This window comes from Podarcis muralis, chromosome 5 (genome assembly GCF_964188315.1).
Source record: "Podarcis muralis chromosome 5, rPodMur119.hap1.1, whole genome shotgun sequence".
Classification (NCBI taxonomy): Eukaryota; Metazoa; Chordata; class Lepidosauria; order Squamata; family Lacertidae; genus Podarcis; species Podarcis muralis.
In genome coordinates this window covers 62,761,042-62,780,634 of record NC_135659.1, presented here as the reverse complement: position 1 = coordinate 62,780,634, position 19,593 = coordinate 62,761,042, and the positions used below count along the sequence as shown (strand labels likewise).

Genomic DNA, 19,593 nt, shown 5'->3' with positions numbered 1-19,593 from the left:
CCTTGTTCCGGTTTTTGCTACTGGAACTGGGTGTTTGAATCTGCCCCCTAGCTGAGTTTGTTACAATTAGTTAATCAATCAATCAATCAATCAATCACCATCATCTATTAGACTTATTTCTGACTCTTCCTTTAGAAACAACAAATGCCTTAAGTGGACCCTTGTGACAATTCTAAGTTATGACAGAATCACCCACAGTTAGAAGTAATTACTGTTTTAAAGATCAGCAGGTTTTCTTCCAAGTTATGAGAATAATCATAATGCCTGAAATCTATCTGACCATACTTAAGTAGAGCTTAAGAGTATGCTGGAATTTTTATTTTTTAAAACTTAAATTTGATGATATGGAAAGAGACTACCTAGGGAAGTCACAATGAATTCAGATATTCACATTACAAAATTGAGATCTAATAATAAGCCGATTCAGACAATATGGTAAACTATTATGGAAACAAGCTGCAGTGACCATCAGGCTCCCCGGCTCCCCTCTCTCCCTTCATCAGCACAGCTGCAAGGAGGGTTGGGGCAACTGACTAAAATGTTTTAAACGGTTCTAATTTTGGTTCCTCTGTTTCATTTTTGTTGGGTTGGGGTTGGTTGTTACTTTAATTGGGGTATAATTGTAAACTGTTTATTATTAGGTTAAGAGGAGGTTAAGGGGTGATATGATAGCATGTTCAAATATATAAAAGGATGCCATATAGAGGAGGGAGAAAGGTTGTTTTCTGCTGCTCCAGAGAAGCGGACACGGAGCAATGGATCCAAACTACAAGAAAGAAGATTCCACCTAAACATTAGGAAGAACTTCCTGACAGTAAGAGCTGTTCGACAGTGGAATTTGCTGCCAAGGAGTGTGGTGGAGTCTCCTTCTTTGGAGGTCTTTAAGCAGAGGCTTGACAACCATATGTCAGGAGTGCTCTGATGGTGTTTCCTGCTTGGCAGGGGGTTGGACTCGATGGCCCTTGTGGTCTATTCCAACTCTATGATTCTATTCTATTCTATTCTATTCTATTCTATTACTGTATTGTTATTATTATTATTGGTTTTGATTTATTGGTTTGTTTGTTGCATGTACAGGATATCTTGTTTTTTTAATGTTTGGCATTTTGTTGTGTTTTATATGCTGTAAACTGCCCAGAGTGGCTGGGGAAACCAAGCCAGATGGGCGGGATATAAACTATTATTATTATTATTAGTAGTAGTAGTATTAGTAGTAGTAGTATCCCTACCGTAACCACGGTTTGAATTTGGCTTGGTTCAAAGAATGTACAGTAAAGATTACCCACATTTTGCTAGAGTGGACAAAACAACAAGAAGCAGTTAATCAAAAACAAAAGCAAGCTTCTGATCTCCTCTTTACTACTGTTCTGGAAGAGAGGTGAGGAGGAGCTCACTTTGACTTGTTCCCATTATGAGATACAATGGTTTGTCTTAGCTTGTGGATCAGCTCAGTAAGAGTCCCTGTTGTAGTTTCCAGTTTTACTGTATTTTGCAGTTGTATTAGCAGTTGATCACTGCCTATCCCTTCAAAACTATAAAGTCAAAAGCAGTAATATTTTATTAATTGATGATAACAGCTCCATACTTCCCCTCCAGGGTAGCGATAAAGGTATTTATCTTGATCCCGAAGTGCAAATTCTTCTGGATACTTCCTCTGAATTCCTTCATAGGTCATTTCTTCACATACTCCCTAGCAAAATAGGAATTAATTCCAGAAGATAAAAAGAAAATTTATCTGCATTCAGAAATTCCCCCTTTTAACATATGTGACACCAGTTTGCATTCACTTACAAAAGAGTGAAAATAATTTCAGTGGATTATAGAAGGTTTTATCTCAAAACATGGAGGTTCCATAATTTTGATGACATTTATGATTGTAATCACATGCCCACTAATTTAGGAGTAAACGCTACTGAATATGCCAGAACTTCCTTTGATTTAAATATTTGTTTGTCTGTTACGTTTGAACTGCACCCTTCCTCCTTGATAGGAGCTCAGGACATCATGCACCAAAATGAGTAACATCCAAAAATGCAGAACATTTCATGAATTTGCATGTCAACCTTTCACAAGACTGAGCTTCAAACTTTTGAAATTCAGACTAATTATACTTTTTGAAAAATCTGGCTTACTTGTAATTTCTTGAAGTAAGTAAGTAAGTAAGTAAGTAAAGTTTTATTTAGATTATCCTTACATCAAAACAAATCACTTGCAACACCCACCACTGTATCCACCCCCCCCCCCCAGTGTGTGGCTTTTCTGTAATTTTACTCACAGCATCTATCTCGTTCAATATCTTCCACTGCTCATATGGGACTCCCAGGGCCTCTGCTGTCTGGATAGTTCTTTTCAATTGGCTAGTCCAGACCTTCAGATCCACAATCTCCTGCTCCTTGATGAACTTTTTCAATGCTTGTGCAAACTAGGATACAATACAATACAATACAATACAATACAATACAATACAATACAATACAATTGAGATGCCTATGCAATTTTTGGCTTGTTGTCCTGGGGAAAGATTCCTCTTCTTTTATTAAGAAGATCAGAACACCAATCTAGGTCTGATGCTGCTCATAATGCTAGGGCAGGCAGCTACAAGGGCGTGCAGAATCAAGACAGATGATGGGAATCCTTGGAAAAGCACACTTTCCCAAAAGTATGTAAAAACACAGTTTGGTACAGAATTTGCCATATTTTGTTATATAGGATTGGAGCCAACCTTAATTTCATGCAGCCCACAAGAATGGGGTTTCACAAAAACAAAGAGAGATTTGCAGTGCAGCAAACTCCACCAAGTTTGTTGTGGTTTTTGTCCACCATTGGCTGTGGCAACCAACTGACTTTTCCTATGGGCTAATGACCTTTCATAGGAAAAGATTTCCTCACTCCTTTTCTAGAAATAATGTATCTGTGAAGACAAGTAAAAGTATACTTTTAACTTAAGTTTAGGAACCTATTCAATATGAATGATCACACACAACTGTATAAAATTAATTGAAGAATGAGGCATTCGACTTACAAAAGAATTATTAAATTGATACACACGCAATACAGTCGTAACTTGGATCCTGAATGCCCTGGAACTTGGACGTTTTGACTCCCAAATGCCGCAAGTCCAGAAATGATTGTTCTGGTTTGCAAACGTTCTTTTGGAACCTGAAAGGCTGACAGGGCTTCCATGGCTTCTGATTGGCTGCAGGAGCTTCCTGCAGCCAATCAGAAGCCGTGATTTGTAAGTCGAATGGACTTCCGGAACGAATTCCATTCGACAACCAAGGTACGACTGTAGTTGTGTAACTTTCAGATATGTATGTTATACGTGTTTTATCTCTTTTTAGCTACTGTTGATTTTAACCATCTTCTGCATGTTTTTAAATAATGAAGAAAACTGCTTTGAGGTTTCAAATGAATGAATGAAACATCTGCAGGTGTTTTCTCAGAAAGCCATTTAATAAATGGAACAATTTTACCAGCAGGAAACCTAGCAGGGTGATAAATTTAGGATTATGATTCTTTTCTTTGCAATTATTGGCTGCATTGGCACATCATGGTGCACCGTAAATCATGGCTTAACATGCACGAGCAAACTGCACCTTGTCCCCACTCACAGTAGGAGGAAACAAATCAAAATCCCTGGGCTAAGAGTTATGCCCAAAATGAAAGATTGATATTTGTCTCACTCCCAAACTACAACCCTTGGTTTGAATGAATTGAATGAAGGGCTCCTTATTTGATTCCTCCTGGTGCAAGGAAGGAGCATTCACGTTGAACCATTAAGTGTGGCTTACTGTGACTTGTGACTATGCTTAGCACAAATGAAGGTGAATTTTGGCAGAAAATCTGACCCTCAACTTAGCTCTTAAAATACCAATACAGAGAGCAACAAATCTTATGCGTAGACCATACCTGCTTCCCCCGCGCTGACAGGCCTGAATCCCCACCAATCTTGCTAACCAGGTTGCACTCACTCTCACCATGTCTACAGAGATAGATGGTGCGTGGCTGAACATGGATATTCATAAGGTAATAGACAATTTTACTTTGGATGTAATCTTGGACTCTGTTGACCAGGAAGCGCTGCCCTACGTTGATCACTTTAATGAAAGAACGGTCTCTGGAATTCAGAAAACACCAGAATTATCAATATAATAATTCAAAACATATTTTCTTCCATATGTACATGTTTCACAACCCATAAGTGAATGTATACATATTAAGAGCTGCATGTAAAGTTGGATCACTGAACTCATTTACAACAGCATATCCACAGGGATCACAAACTGCTGTGTAAATACAGGATACAGTGTGGTGTGAATTCCCCTCAGCTGGATTTGGAACTGGCTTAAAATTTGTAAGTTTCATCAGAGATCTGCCAGGGCCTTAAAAATAATCCTTCGGAGGCTTTTGTATAACATAGCCCCGTTTAAACCAAGAAACAGGGTTGGTGATGGAAAATACATAAATATGCATGGGGCAGTTGAAAACTCACTGCTCAGCTCAGAAAGGATTTTCCGCATATGTGCAGAGAAATACCTACAGGAAATGATGTCGATTATGAGCTGGATAAATTCGTTTTCCAAACCAGGTAATTATGACACTGCCACTTACAGTAGCGACAGTGCAACTCTGCGAGTCAAACCAGACATGTTTGCACTAAGGTGATGAATACTTAGTCTCTTAAGAGTGTCAGAAGCATATTTCAATGAAGCTACAAGGGGAAAAAAACACCCTTCTTTCTTTTCTTTCCAAAGTGTTTCCAGTTCTCAGTGATGGAGAACTTCAAACATGCAAGGATAGTGCTTAAAATTCTAAAAAGCAGAGAGGAATCCTAGAACATTCCTGGGAAGCAAGAATGGATATTGGTATAAGAGATTGCTGTTTCTGCTACTATGGAGTGTGTTCTCGCATGTACTAAACAAGTGTGGGGAAAGAGGAAGTCAGCTCATTTGAACTTCCTCTCCCTGTTTTGGTTTAGAACAGGCATAGGCAAACTCTGCCCCCCCCCCAGATATTTTGGAACTACAACTCCCATCATCCCTAGCTAACAGGACCAGTGCTCAGGGATGATGGGAATTGTAGTCTCAAAACATCTGGAGAGCTGGAGTTTGCCTATGCCTGGTTTAGAACAACTGAATTTCTGATGTCTCATACAATATCCTTGTGGAAATGCTGAAGTGTCACCACATGTAGTTCGCTTCTTGGCTTCATTTCCACCCCAAACACATACAACAACTTGAAAATCTCCCGACTCCTTTGTCCTGCCTCTTACTTGTCATAATTAACTGGATCAAGAGGCTGATAGGTGACTTTATAGCATTCTATTCGCTTTAGGAAATCATCCATCACATTCTCTCGGTTTCTCTCTGGGTAGTCAGGGCTGGAAACCTTCACTTCCTGATCAACAAAGAAAGTTGTTTCAAAAGTTAAGCAAACTTTATACATAAAAAGAAAAGAAAAAACACTAGTGAAACAAGTGTCTGACTGGCTGCTCCTGAAGCAGCATGGCTCCAACACACATGATCCCTAAGCTTCCAAACAAAAAGATACTGTTTAAATGTCTGCATCATCCTGGCACAGAAACAAAGGACAATACTAAATGAATAGTGCATTATTTGCTTTGGGAATAGATGGACTGGGCTGCCCTTTCTATTACCTTTCCATGCATGCTGTTTGCAAGCTTGTGCCAAAAATATGTTCCAAGGTCAATAATTTGATGACTTAATTTTAGCTTCCAAAGTCTTACATAACTTACGTAAATACATCCATTAGCCTTAAGTTACCATACCTAAACAAACACTATTTTCTTCAAGCTCTGCATATAAGGAAGTAGCCATTGCCAAAAGCTATTACTTACACACCCTACCCACCCACCCCATTGGAGTAAAATTATGGAGGGGGGAAGTATATGATACATATAAGCTTGATAAAATTACTTTTGAAATAGAAATAAGCAAACCCAATGATCACTAAGATGTTCTGGATTTATTTACTCACAAAGCCCGGAAATTCTTTAAAAAGTGTCTTATATGGGGTCAAACCACCATTCCGCTGATCTCTAAGGCCAGGCCAAAAATCCCTCCTCTACATTTGCAGGGCCATTTCTCCCAGCTGGGTTTACTTCAGATATTGCAGCCTGGCTGGTGGAAAAATAACCTCAAGTGGGGAAATAACCTCAAGTGTTGAACCCCCTTTTCCAGGTGAGGGAAAGGGGTTTCAACAGTCTACAACTGCAGATAGCTTTTGTCATTAAAATCACATGCCATTTGAAAATTGGACTGATGAATCTGTAAAGACACACATTATCTTGTGTAACCTGACATCTAAGCATGACACTAAAATGCAGGTGTGCTGCTAGCAGGAAATGTAACTGCAGTGCTGATAGCCAATTTACATGGTTACTCTGGCAAAGACCAGGGTCACCCCATTGCAACAAGTGTACTACATAACGTGTGAAGGGCAAAATGTGACCATAAACATATGCAGACACATACCAGGGAACTCCAGCCACAGTATAGAGTGACCCTTTTGAGAACTTGAAACAAGAGTCTTGGAACAGACAGTGTTGGCAACAGAACTGTCTAATACTGCAATATAAAAAACAAAACCACTGAATGGCCTTGGACAGCTCTCATCAGGGCTGGCCCAAGACATTTTGGCACCTGAGGTGAACCACAAAATGGCATCCCCCTCCCCACCAGGGAAGAACAAGGGAGAAAATGTAAAGATCTACATCAAGATCTACTGCCCCTATGGATTCTGCCACCTGAGATGGTAGCCTCGCTTTACCTCATGGATGAGCCAGCCCCAGCTCTCATTGAGAACTAAGAGGAGCTCTTCAATATGTGCCATTATTTTGTTTGATATTTTTCAAGTGGTGTTCAAACTGGACTGAATCCAGATTCAACCCTCAAGACCAGATTTCCAGGGAGCTGCAGGGAGAAGGAGGAACCCATGAAAATTGCTGCCTACACCCTTTTCCCTGGCAGAAGCATTCCCCTGAACAGAGTTCCTCTCACAGGAAGTCTACATCCAATCTGTAGTATGCCTTTTCTGTGATGAATATCCACACAACACCGCCAAACCAGCAGCAAGAACAAATGCTGCATGAAATGTGGAGCTGGTCTAAAACAAACAAAATGGTGGTCTCTTTCTAGCAACGCCGAACTAATGCCAGCTAAGTAATCTGTAACAAAGAAAATCTAAGTAGGCCAACCTCTGGAATATGTCAAATACTCACCAATATATTGGCAGCAATGACCTCTGGATCATCACAGACAGACTCCACAAAAAACACCTGCAAAAGGGTTGGGGGTTGGAGGAGGAAAGATGCTTATTAAATTGCAAGTCCTCTACAGGCTGCAGCCCCCTCAGCCTAATTTCAAAAGGCCTTGGTATGCAATCAGTTCCCACCGCCCACTGGAATTCTCTGCCACCAGCAGGCAGATCACTGGGTAGAGAGGAAGGTTGGGGAGAGAAAAGGGAGGGTCAGAAAGAGAGGCAGAAAGGACGGTAGCAGAAGAGGAGAGGCAGAGGGAGGAAGTGAAATAAACAATGAAAGAGAGGAGGAGAGAGAAATGGGGTGGTCCAGCCACTTTTGCTCTGGCTTTACCCGATATGGGCCCACCACCTTAATGGGTTTTTACTTTCATTTAGATTTTGTATCTACAGCTGTCATCAGGCCCCTAAAATTTCTATTTCAGTAATAATAATTTAATAATCAGTAAGTCCTAATTTAGAAATTTAGATAATTCCTTCCCAATTAAAAAGAATCCAAAATGAGAGGTAACCTGCTCTGAGAACTTATTACACATCCCCCACCCGCACCCACCCCTGCTCTAGCACACAATGATAGACAAGCTCATTTTTTAATTTGAACTGGCAACAAGCTTGTAATGAAGTCATCACCTTAAAAGAATTTTCTTTAGCAAAGGTCAAAATCATGTCCCGCCTCTCCCGAGTTGTGTTAGTTGCATCAAAGACCTTAAAGAGATAGACAAATGTGCCCATCAAACTTAGGTGTCCAAGGAACTTTAGAAGAATAGGCAGGTAACATACAAATACACACATGCCTAGACAGCTTTAAATCTCAGCTAAACATTTAATAATGGATTGAATTCAAGTCCGCCTCATAACAAAATCTCAAAGAACTCTACTGGACTCCACACCTTATTATTTTTAAATAGATAAGCTGGCAGGATCTCACTGCGCATATGAAGCAGAACTTCCAGGTCTTAATTACAACTCAAACCACATACTAAAATCTTTATTACATTTTTATCTGCTGCCTCTCTGAGAGCCTAGGGTGACACAACAAATATAAACAGAGATAAAAACTCAAACTTAGGATAGATTGACATGGGGTAGGGACCCTGCTACCCAAGTAAATGAGATTGGCGGGGACAAACGAGGAAGTTTTTTCCGGCTGTGGCTCCAATCTTTGGAACTTCTCACCTCTTGACACCTACAAGTCCAACACACTCCAACCTTTTCAGAAAGCAGTATTTGGAGACAGCCTTAATTATGAATTCAAACATTTGTTTACTGCCCTTCATTAAATTTGATGCTACGATGCTTCACAACAATAAAGCAATGAACACGCTGAAACTGACCGCTAATAAAATATCAGAAACAGTGCTTAAAAGACCTGGGGGAGTAAAAACATTTTGCCTGGTACCTAAAAGATTATGTTGGGGTTGGACAAGTCCCTATGGAGAGGGAAGTTCCATAACTAGGGCAGTCTAGCCAAGAAAAGTCCTCTCTGTAGTTGATACCAACTTTACTTCAATTAATCAGTTTCTGATGGGAGAGGTACTCAGAGAAGGGCATTAGCAGATGATCTTGGAGTCCAAGCAAGAACATCAGGAAGAACTTTCTGACAGTAAGAGCTGTTCCACAGTGGAATGACCTCCCATGAGAGGTGGCGGATTTTCTTTCCTTGGAGGTTTTTAAGCAGAGGTTGGATGGCAATCTCTCATGTATGATCTAGTTGAGATTCCTGCATTGCAGGGGGTTAGACTAAATGATCCTTGGGATCCCTTCCAACTGTACAATTCTATGATTCTATGTGTCTAAGAGCTTTCTCTTTCTTCTTCTTCTTTTGCCGCAACGCTTTCCCCATGAAAACAGTTTTACTGCTGAAAACAGTTCCACAGAAAAACTGAATTGCTGTTTGTTCCAATTCACTGCTAAACAGCGGCTTTTCCTGGAGAGAAAGCCATGAGAAATTACACCCTGTTATTAGATACGAGTAGATGTATTCTGGGCTTGTGCCATAAACTCTAATTCATTTAGGGCCCACCTTGAGATCTTGGACACAACATTAGCCCAGACATACATTGTGAGGCCAATTCTTAATTTCCCCTGTATGTATTTACGTGATGGGAGTGGTGCTCTTGTGTCTCGGTCCCGCCTGTAGTGGGTCCCAAACCACCAGCTGAAGGCCAATAATCTTGTGTGCACTTACAGCTATCTGGCCAGACTCCTCCATGAGATAAACTTTCACATCTTCAAGGGCCACCAAGGCACATTGTCTGCAAGATAATCATCATCATTGAGTAGGATGGTTTAAACCAAAGACAACATCAAACCAAACTACAGTGGTACCTCTAGTTACGAACTTAATTCGTTCTGGAGGTCCGTTCTTAACCTGAAACTGTTCTTAACTACAGGCGTGCTTTCACTAATGGGGCCTCTTGCTGCTGCTGCGCTGCTGGAACACGATTTCCTTTCTCATCCTGGGGCAAAGTTCTCAACTCGAAGTAACTCTTCCAGGTTAGTGGCGTTTGTAACCTGAGGTGTTTGTAACTCGAGGTACTACTGTACTGGATGTAGTGAGTCAGTGGAATATGTTATACAGCAATAGCCTTCTCCCTGTTTATTTTATAGTGCAACCCACTGAATCAGATATGGGGGTGGCGAAGTGGGATGGGCTGCCCCTGGTACAGCAGGATAGTTTCTTCACATGCCCCTCTCTACCCTACTATTCTGCCCTTCCTTTTATTTATTTATTTTCCATAGAGATAACTTACTAAAAGTTGAATGATATCTTGGCTTTTCTATCTTCAAAGGTTTAAAAATAACATCTCCCTGTGTTTTGAGGTTAATTTTAGTGAATTCCAAAACTAGCAACATTAATACTGAATTATGATTATCTGTTATTATTTAACAGTCACCCATATTTTGAGAGATGCTGGCATTAACTTACTTTCGAATCCTCATGGCTTCTTCATTATCATGCCTGAAGAAATCATATGACTTGTACGATTGTACTGCTTCACGGCGGTAGACTCCTAAGTTAAATACTTCACAAAACGGAAATTCAGTTGTCAACATTCCATAATAAATAGTGTTACAGTACTAATAGCAGATGGAAATCTGGTATCTAAATGCCAGTCATCGAAAGACCACTATTCATTCAGATTTTCACTTCACTCCCCTCCCCATGGGCCTCACTTAAAAAAGGAGATTAAGAAATTAAAAACATGGCATCAATGCATCTGTTTGTGATCTAAGTACAAATATTGCTGTTCTACATGAATACCTCTGTTAATATTTTTAACCTATAAATGAAGTAAGGAAAGTCTGGTTATTTCCATTTTCCAAATGGGGAAAACTGAGTCACAAACACTATGCTTATAAAGGCCCACCAACTTGTTTGGGATTCTCAACCACCTAAAGACTCTGGGGATCGCAATAAGAAACTTTTTTCAAAAAAACAGAGCTGAAATTAGACTTCTAAAGCACCACTGAAACATATTTCTCTGCCTTGTTCTCACACTGCCAAAAAGTAGAATACTGTGATACCATTGTTATTTAGCACTTGTTCAGAACAACCTTTCAATTATAGGAAGAAATAAAAAGATAACCGCATCTAGGCATAATCAATCAACCAGGACTGGATTAATGCAAGCTTCTAACTACCAACTTCCCCAGCCACTTGCAGCTGATCAGAAACTATTTATTATTTTAACTGTGTAATAACTATTATATCTCATGCATAGAAATATAGAAAAACCTTTTGTAGGCACTCCAATCCAGTTGAGGTAGCGAGTTAATTTCTTGGACACATAGGTCTTGCCTCTTGCAGGGAGGCCAATCATTACAATCAGAGTAGGGGAATTGGTCATATAAGAGGCCCATGCTGCAAAGAAAGCAAAGACAGAATAGGTGACTTCTACAAGACTGAAAAAGAAAAATGCTGGCAATAAGCCAAAGTAATGATGGCTTCCCACAACTCCTTCTGCCCATACATCTGCCATAGACAAGGACACCGTGTTCTGCTCTCATAATCAATCAGCGGACTATGGCATGGTTGTATCAGGTGTTTGCTAATGAAGAAGGCTAACCAAGCAAAAAATAGCCACTGACTATGTGCCTCAAACTGAGCGTGTCACTCAGTTAAAAATATTTTCCAATTAAGCTGTGGGCTTTTCAAGGTTAACAGAAAAATGTCACGCTCCCTCTTGAGAACACCAATGGAGCCAGCTTCCTTTTTGAACATGATGAATATAGATCTGAAAAAAATTAAACTGGTCTTATATTTGCTTTTCGTCTAAGATGCCGAATTTTCTATCATTCATGCTGCCCTCAAATGAATAGGAGCTGCGTATGATGCTTATCAATAAATATATTATTTTTCTTCAGTGAAAGAATAGTCTGCAGTTCATGGCAGATACCTGTACATGATTTGTATTCGGTACAGCAATGATCAAAAGCCTAACAAAACAGATGTCTGTGGAACCTGCAGACAAACCTTCCCAACACGATACTCTCTAGATGTCATTATTTTTAAATGCAAACTAAATAGAATTTCTCCCCATTTATAGCCCCAGCTTATGGAAGGACTAGTTTGGGGGTGGCTGCTGTAGCTACTACTCCAAGAAATCCTGGCTCCATTTCAGTCAACACCAACATTTTCAATTATTATAGTGGATCCAGGATTAAATTGCATAACTGAACATTTTACCAATGTGTGGCCATATCCATCTCTGACAGATATCATATGAGAGAAACCTGAAGCTACTTCATTACTGGCTTGCCTGGATCTCTTGAAATAAGATGGAACCCCTAAGCCTACCAATTTTACTAATGAGATAAATTCTCCTCTCAAATGTAATCTGGCAATAACCTAAACAAAATTTCTTTTTTATCCCAAGGTTAAAGGAAGTAGATTGTAACATAAAACTGGGTACAACCCATTCTGCAAGCTGGGCTGCAATAGATGGAAGTTGCAGATGAAGAAATCTCTATTTTTATGCAACTTGCTTTGTTTTCAGTGGGGCATCAGCAAAAGAAGTTCACTGGGTCTAGTGTCAAAAATAAAGAGACATGTAAAGATGAGCTAGGTCTGCCTGAGAGAAAGAACAATTTTAATAGCTTATCTCTACAAGAGTTAAATCACATTTTAGCTTCGGTGTGACAGTCCCGAAAGTACAAAACCACAGACAACAACAATTTTCCAGATCAAAATTTTGTGTTGAAGGAATTGGGCAACTTATGCTGAAAAAGCAGCCAGGCTTCCTCAAGCTGCTTTTTCAGCTCCAGATGTTTTTGGCCTACAACTCCCATGATCCCTAGCTAGCAGGACCAGTGGTCAGGGATGATGGGAATTGTAGTCTCAAAAACATCAGGAGGACTGAGTTTGAGGAAGCCTGCTCTACACTGATTGTCTGCTCAAACTGTCAGTCTGCCATGACTAAACCCTACTAAGGGTCTGTCTGGCCTTAATTTTCAAAGAATAGCATTGTGAGTTGGGTGTCTGTGTGTCAGTCTGGATTATATCCTTGGATTCCTTCCAGACCTGTGAGTCTATACCCAGTGAGGGTTACAATCTAGGAGAGGCTGCTGAACAGGTCAGACAAAATTTCTATGTAAGAGAATTGCTTTAGCTGGCCACTTAAGTACTCTCATTGGCATGTCAAAGAGAATGAACTAGACTGCAATAGCTACAACTAACTGATGGTGCTGTCCAGGGATGGAGGGTTGGCATTCTCTCCACTCCCCTCATCTGACTGGATGCCACTGTCATCTTAGGATGAAGAACAATAGTATGGTATGAGTGCTGTGTGGTGCTGAAAGCTAGACGTATCTGTTCTGTCCTGGATCTGAAGCTGAATTTTGGGCTTCCCTGGAAGCCTAATGGAGAAGCAATATATGGTGTGGTGTTAATGCTATATGAGCCCCTCCATCCTATACTCATATTGTATATACCGGTAAGTGTAAATTATGTTGCACCACAGTCTGCTGACCTTCATTCCAAGGAAATGAAGCCTTGAGTAAAGTGCAGGCACCCCCACAGTCTCTTGCTACTCAGAGACTGGGCTGGTGCACTACAGTAGTATAGGATTCAACCAATAAAGTAAGTCAGTGTCATTACAAAAAATTGAGGGATAGGGTTCAAGACAGAGAGTCCAAAAATTAAAATTTAAAAAAATTGTCATGTCAGCAAAAACAAATTGTATGCAGGCCACTGTACTAGAACTATTACAGGCAGTGCTTTTTTCCTTTAAATATGTTTAGGTGTACTCTCAATTTTGACTCAAGAAAATCACCATTTTATAGTTCAAATAGGGAAAAATAAAAAGAGTAAATGAACAAAAGTACAAAGATTCACAAAATGTTTAGGGTATACGTCCCCCCAGAAAAAAGCACTGATTACAGGAATATTGCAGGGACTACAGTCATACAGCCAGAGAGAAATATTTTGGAATGGGGTGCAGACCAGCAATTTCCTGGTGGTAGAGAGAGACTGGCAGTTGCATGTATATTTTCTGTAATCACAAGACTGCAAAAAGCCCTACCAGCGTAGAAGGAACTGAATGTAAGTTACCCTACTGACCTACTGGACTTCACATTCATTTACTTATCCACCCTCTTCCCAGAGGATCTAAAACAAATAATGAGTTCTAAGAATATAGGTTAAAGGATCCTGGTACTGAGGTTGTTTATTCTTCATTAGCAAACTATCTCATGACTCTGTGACAGTTGTAGGAAGTCTCCTAGAAACTTGGGTCCTACAGCATACAACTAACCCTTTGGCAGACATTCTAAAAGTATACAGCTATTCAAAGTGGGGGAAGTGGTAGTAGTTTAGTCACTTTAACAGAAATGACACAAGTAGCTGTGGGCCAGGCTGACAGTAATTTATATAAGATTAATCCCATTATCAATTCCTTTAAAGTATTTCTATTCCAATTTTATTTTTATTCTGCCTTTCACAGAACTACACATATCAAAGTAACATGGTTCTCCCTCTTCTCTTTCCAGAGCTTTTTTTCTCCTCAGAACAACCCCTGTGAAACAGGTGAGGCTAAAAGAAAGCTTGTCGCTATATATAATTTAGCTTGGTCTCATACCATCAAGGGTTGTGCCCCGGGGAATAATTCATCCCTATATTTAGCACTGTGATAAATTTGAAAGTTGGAGCACACCCACCCACACACCACTTTTGTTTCAGTATTTATATATGTGCTGCCCAGCAAAGCAAAGCATCACAGATACTCACAGCACTTTTTCTCCGAGAATCGCTGATTTGAAGGTTTGTTTTCTTGGTTGCAACCGTTGCTGTTTACCTGCTCCGGTACTGGAGCTGCATCCCCTGACATTGCTGCAAGGCACACACTTCCTCACTTTTGATCGCCAGCCTTCTTCTGGAAAACCAAAGGACAAGTATTATGAAATGCTCAGCTCTCTGGCAGTAAAAGAATAACACGCACAAACAGCAATCTGTCCCTGATGTTCCTTCCAAGAGGGACTAAAGTGGGGCAGGGAAAAGTAGAAGCTACATTGAAGTTGCTAATCAAGGTCAAGAGATACTCATCGTACCATTTTCAAGGATGGCACAAACCCCATAAAGAAGGAAAGTAGGAAAAGGTGTCATTCTCCCTGAAGAGACCTTTACAACCAGGAAATGGGTATTTGCACCCTATATAATCCTTAGCATCCTTCATTTGACAATTACATCATCATCTTTCTCTTTCTCTCTTTTTTGCAGAATTCCAGTTGCTAAAGACCTTTCTAGACTAGAGAGCAATACAGTGATCAGCCCAAAGCCATCAGCAACACACACCGGCGATCTCAGACATGTAGCCGCGAATAACTGTTGACGAGGATTTATATCTGGAGTTAGAGCCCTCCTGTCAGTTCAGCAGCTGGAGCCTCAGAATCAAGCTCAAAGAGCCTTTCCTCCCGCCGGGCCCAACACACCTGCAGAATTTAGCACGCCGTCGCCGGGGACAGCAAGTCCAGCGTCCTGAGCACAGAACGGGAGCCGGTCCGGCAGCTCCAAAGCAGAAATGCAGATTGAGAAAGAGCCCGCCCCCACCTGCCTGCCCCCAAAGGCCAGTGAAGCCGGGGTACTGCAGTGCATCCGAAACCTCAGCAGCAGGTATCCAGGTGCATCCTATTTTACCTTCCAGACGCCGAGAGGGAAAAGGAGGCCGGCTCTGCGAAGATGCGGAAATGAAAACGGCCAACCGGCAGCGCCGGCTACGAGGTGCGAATTCAGTAAGTGACGCAAAGAAACGCAGAAAGAGGGAAACGGAAAAAAACAGTGGCAAAAGGAGGGTTATGGTACACTTGCGTATGATCACAAGGGTATTTCTCAAGGGTGGTGGTGTATTTAACGATGTGCATGAAATTACATAAGCCCTGTACATCCATCATATTTCTTGGGTGTTGCATCACACTCAATGCGTGCACACGTTCGCGGACTGAGTTTGAAAAGCAACCCGTCCACGACACGTAACCGCGGGCAGGAAACTTATCCAGAGGGCTGGTGGCACTTATAATGGGCCAAATGTAATGCAGCAAACGGTTCGGGACCCACGCCTCAAACGCATGTGCAAAGAGGCTCCGCGTAGCAGCGGCTCCTGTTACAAAACAATGTGGGGGAAAGGGAGCGCAAAAAGCCGCCGCCGCGACGAGGCATCTTAAGCCTCCTGGCTCAGAGCCTCCTCTACCGCGCATGCGCGTGGAAGGAATGGCGTGGGAGTCGCCTCAGCCGGATGTTTTCAAGTGATCTTTGGCTGGGAGCTCGCCCCCGAATCTGATTGGTTGTTCCGGTGCCGTGCACGTTGGTTCGATGGGGGAAAGGGACCAATAGGAAGTCTGAGGAAGGAGACGCGAGGGCTGCCGGTAGCCGCCGCCATTTTGCTGTTGGGGGGCTCTGAAACCCGGCAGCCGCCGCCGGGACAACGCTGAAACATCAGGCGGCGAGATGTTGCGGCTGCGCTGTAAAGCCCGGAGCGGCTCCTATCCGCTGCCCGGACTCACGGCGCACTCCCGCCTGCGCGAGCTCCAGGCCGCGATCGCTACCCTCACCGGGGTCCCCGTCAAGGCCCAGCGCCTGCTGCTCGGTTTCCCCCCGCTCGGCCTCGACCTCAGCGACGAGGAGCGGCGCCTCGGGGAGCTCGGCATCCACTCTGGTAGGCCTCTTCAGATGATAAATTTTGTGGGGTGGGGAGGGGTTTCTTAGCTTCCTCCTGAGAAGCCGGGGGGTGTCTCTCGAAACTCCTCCTGGCCCTGTACGATGTGTGGTAGTGTTGCCTGCTGTTGTGTAGCTGGACGAATGGTTCAGTTCACGAGAAGCCTTGGGATATGCGTCCTCGCAAAGTGGCATTCAGAGGCATCTCACACCGGAACTGGGAACACAGGGTAGGTAGGCATTGTAACCAACAGTTACTGGTATTATTCGGCTCCGCGAATTTGTCTGTTCCCCTTTTTAAAGGCTTCCAAGTTGGTTGCCATCACCACACTTTTCAAAGGTAAGATCCAAGGTGGTGAGCGGATCCAATTATGTCCAACACTGATTAAAAGCAGCCTGTAATATTAACGTAGGTTGGGATTTTCGTCCAGTTTTTTGGCTAGTTAGAATGGATGTATCTATCCTTCCTCCCCAACCTGGCGCCCTCTTGGGTGTTTCAAGCAGTTCCCTCCAGCCCCAGCCACATGACCAATGGTAAGAGGTGATGGAGACATAGTCCAGTAACATCTGGAGGGCACCTGTCATTTCCTTTTCTGCCAGCTGGTAAGGAAGGGACAAGCCTGATTTCGGTTGGTGCAGCTGAATGAGTGTTTTCACAAATGGTTTTAGAATGCAATCCTGTGTTCCTTGGAAGTGTGTCCCCATAGGCTATAGGTTGGAATGGATCTACCCCTTTAGTGTTGGGAAAGGAGACCTGATGTCAGAGTCTCCTTTTTTGTTTCTTCCTCCTCAGGTGTCTTGGCCCAAACAGTGTTGGAGCTCCAACATGGTGGGGCAAAAAGGGGGTGTTCTAGGAAGCTGCAAGGATCCAAAGCTACCTATGCCCCCCACAAGTCCACATACAGGGAGGAGGAAGTTTAGACACACTCCAAAAATTGCTAAAATACATTGCTTCCCTTTCTTTACTTTTGCTTCTGATTATTACAACAGGAAACTGATAGAAATGCAGGAGTGCCCTTGCTTCCGCTCTGCTGGGTTTACGTCCTATATATCTTAGAATAAAGCAGTTCTATTGTCTTCCACGTTCTCCTCTTACCCATCCCCTTTAGTATTGGCAGTCTAAGAGGAATAGTTCTGTCCAGCAATAATATTAGGCTGTCTTCTTAAAAAAATGTAGTTATCAAAAGATGAGTGGTGCAACATTTCTTTGAAGGGAAACTACACATTGCAAAATATTTCTGAAGCACAGCATGTATTCAATCACATAACAGGAAATATTGAAACAATGACACACATGTTTTGACATCCTATAATTGTCTAAAATTGGCTGGGTGTTGGTTGTTACTACCCAATAATTAAATTTCAGATTTTTGCTATTAGTATTGAATATTCTCAGCCTACCCTGATGCAGAAGAGGATTAGTGTAGCTTCTCATCTATTTAAAATGGGGAATATGCTCTCTCTCTCGGTGTGTATAAATCTTATTCAGCAATAGGTTGTAATTCCAAAAACACACTTAATGTGTCATAAAACTCAGTGAGCTGTAGTTCTGTATGCACAATAATCCTGTTGACATCTGAAGAAAACATTCAGAAATTGTTGACTGTTAAATTTTAAAGCTATTTCTAGAAACCCTACAATGAAATTTTGAGTTTCCTGATTTCTGCATCTAGCCACCAGGAAATCATGCTGGCAGTAAAATCTAAATCTTATCTACATATTCATGGCCAGTTTTTAAAATGCTTTACCTGAGTGTCAGAGTACTTAATATATTTCCCCAGTAACCATTTCAGCCTACAGAATATTATTACCCTATTAGATAATGTCGGGGAGGGGGCATCTGAAAGATTAATTCATGGTCGACTGAGACTCAGTAGGGAGGGACTTGTAGTTCATGCTCTTAATTGTTGCAGTAAACTATACCTTTATTTCTTTGTTCTGTTTTTCTTGACAGGTGATACACTAATAGTTGAAGAAGATGCAGCCAAGCCCAAGACTGAGTCACCCATAGTTACAAAACGGACTGTTCCTAATTCAGTCAGGGAAGCACTCCCTGTGCTTGCTCGGAAGGTTGTTCCAGCAGATAACTCATGTCTCTTTACCAGTATATACTATGTGGTAGAAGGTGGGGTTTATGACCCAGGATGTGCCCCAGAGATGAGAAATCTTATAGCTCAGATAGTAGCAAGTGATCCAGAATCCTATAGTGAGGCAGTACTAGGGAAAACTAACCAGGAATACTGTGAATGGATCAGAAGAGAAGATACATGGGGAGGTGCAATTGAGGTTTCCATTTTGTCTAAATTCTATCAATGTGAAATTTGTGTAGTGGACACTCAGACGGTTAGAATTGATCGTTTCGGGGAAGATGCTGGCTATGCCAAACGGGTTCTTTTAATTTATGATGGTATTCACTATGATCCACTTGAGCGTAAAATTCCCAACTCAGATATTCCACCCCAGACAATTTTTTCAGCATCTGATGACATTGTCCTTGCACAGGCTTTGGAGTTAGCAGATGAAGCCAGAAGAAAAAGACAGTTTACTGATGTAAACCGGTTTACATTGAGATGTATGGTGTGTCAGAAAGGATTAACAGGGCAAGTGGAAGCCAGAGAACATGCCAAGGAGACTGGGCACACCAACTTTGGAGAAGTGTAAATTTTCTGTGGGGTTGGTTATATCTACTACCTCACGGAACAAGAACAAGCCTCCAGGTTTTTAAATAAGCTGTATGTAATCAAATGAATCCATTATAAGCTTGAAAGACCTAAATTTAATTATGGCTGATGTGCACAGGTTTGCTGTGGTTAGTTTGAGAAGTTTACAAGCGTGTATGTGTGTCATTTTCCAACTGGCTTGGAGTGTTCTTTTCATGTCTAAGAGAACTAGAGACAACTATTGATACCAACTGCTCTTGAAAGAATCTGAACAGCTGATGCAGGAATTTCTCTGTGACACAACTGGTTATGCACTCACTACTGTAGCTAGCTAGGCTTGCATATAAGATTTTAGAATCACTGATGGAATAAAAATGTCAGCTTGGTTACAGAGTTTTTGATTATACAGTCTACTGAAGAGTTTAAGTTGGTTTCCATTCAAATTTGGTAAGATTACTTGTGTCTCTCAGCTTTGTTCATGCAAAATGTGTGTATTTGTTTAACTAA

At 41.6% G+C, this 19,593-nt stretch overlaps 2 protein-coding genes across 11 annotated transcripts in view; one reads left to right on the top strand and one right to left on the bottom strand.

Annotated features, from left to right (window-relative positions):
* The window catches only part of PFKFB2 (6-phosphofructo-2-kinase/fructose-2,6-biphosphatase 2), a 38,282-nt gene extending 22,375 nt beyond the window's left edge, over positions 1–15,907 (bottom strand). For 7 of the 10 annotated variants that reach the window (XM_028734397.2, XM_028734399.2, XM_028734400.2 and 4 more), the window contains exons 1-11: positions 15,208–15,406; positions 14,507–14,651; positions 11,018–11,143; positions 10,208–10,304; positions 9,467–9,533; positions 7,909–7,983; positions 7,241–7,297; positions 5,273–5,397; positions 3,910–4,117; positions 2,276–2,422; positions 1,586–1,690 (exon numbers count right to left, since the gene is read on the bottom strand). In XM_028734397.2, coding sequence (XP_028590230.1) covers positions 1,586–1,690; positions 2,276–2,422; positions 3,910–4,117; positions 5,273–5,397; positions 7,241–7,297; positions 7,909–7,983; positions 9,467–9,533; positions 10,208–10,304; positions 11,018–11,143; positions 14,507–14,606 — 1,107 coding nt within the window. In that variant the 5' untranslated portion in view covers positions 14,607–14,651; positions 15,208–15,406. Of the gene's footprint in view, positions 1–1,585; positions 1,691–2,275; positions 2,423–3,909; positions 4,118–5,272; positions 5,398–7,240; positions 7,298–7,908; positions 7,984–9,377; positions 9,397–9,466; positions 9,534–10,207; positions 10,305–11,017; positions 11,144–14,506; positions 14,652–15,207 lie in introns of those variants that run through there. The other 3 variants (XM_028734394.2, XM_028734395.2, XM_028734402.2) reach the window with 3 other exon arrangements.
* A 177-nt stretch (positions 15,908–16,084) lies between these two features.
* YOD1 (YOD1 deubiquitinase) lies at positions 16,085–19,472 on the top strand. The gene is made up of 2 exons (XM_028734403.2): positions 16,085–16,427; positions 18,381–19,472. The coding sequence occupies exons 1-2, from the start codon at positions 16,220–16,222 to the stop codon at positions 19,085–19,087; spliced, it is 915 nt and encodes a 304-aa protein (XP_028590236.1). The 5' UTR covers positions 16,085–16,219; the 3' UTR covers positions 19,088–19,472.
* Positions 19,473–19,593: the final 121 nt, after the last annotated feature.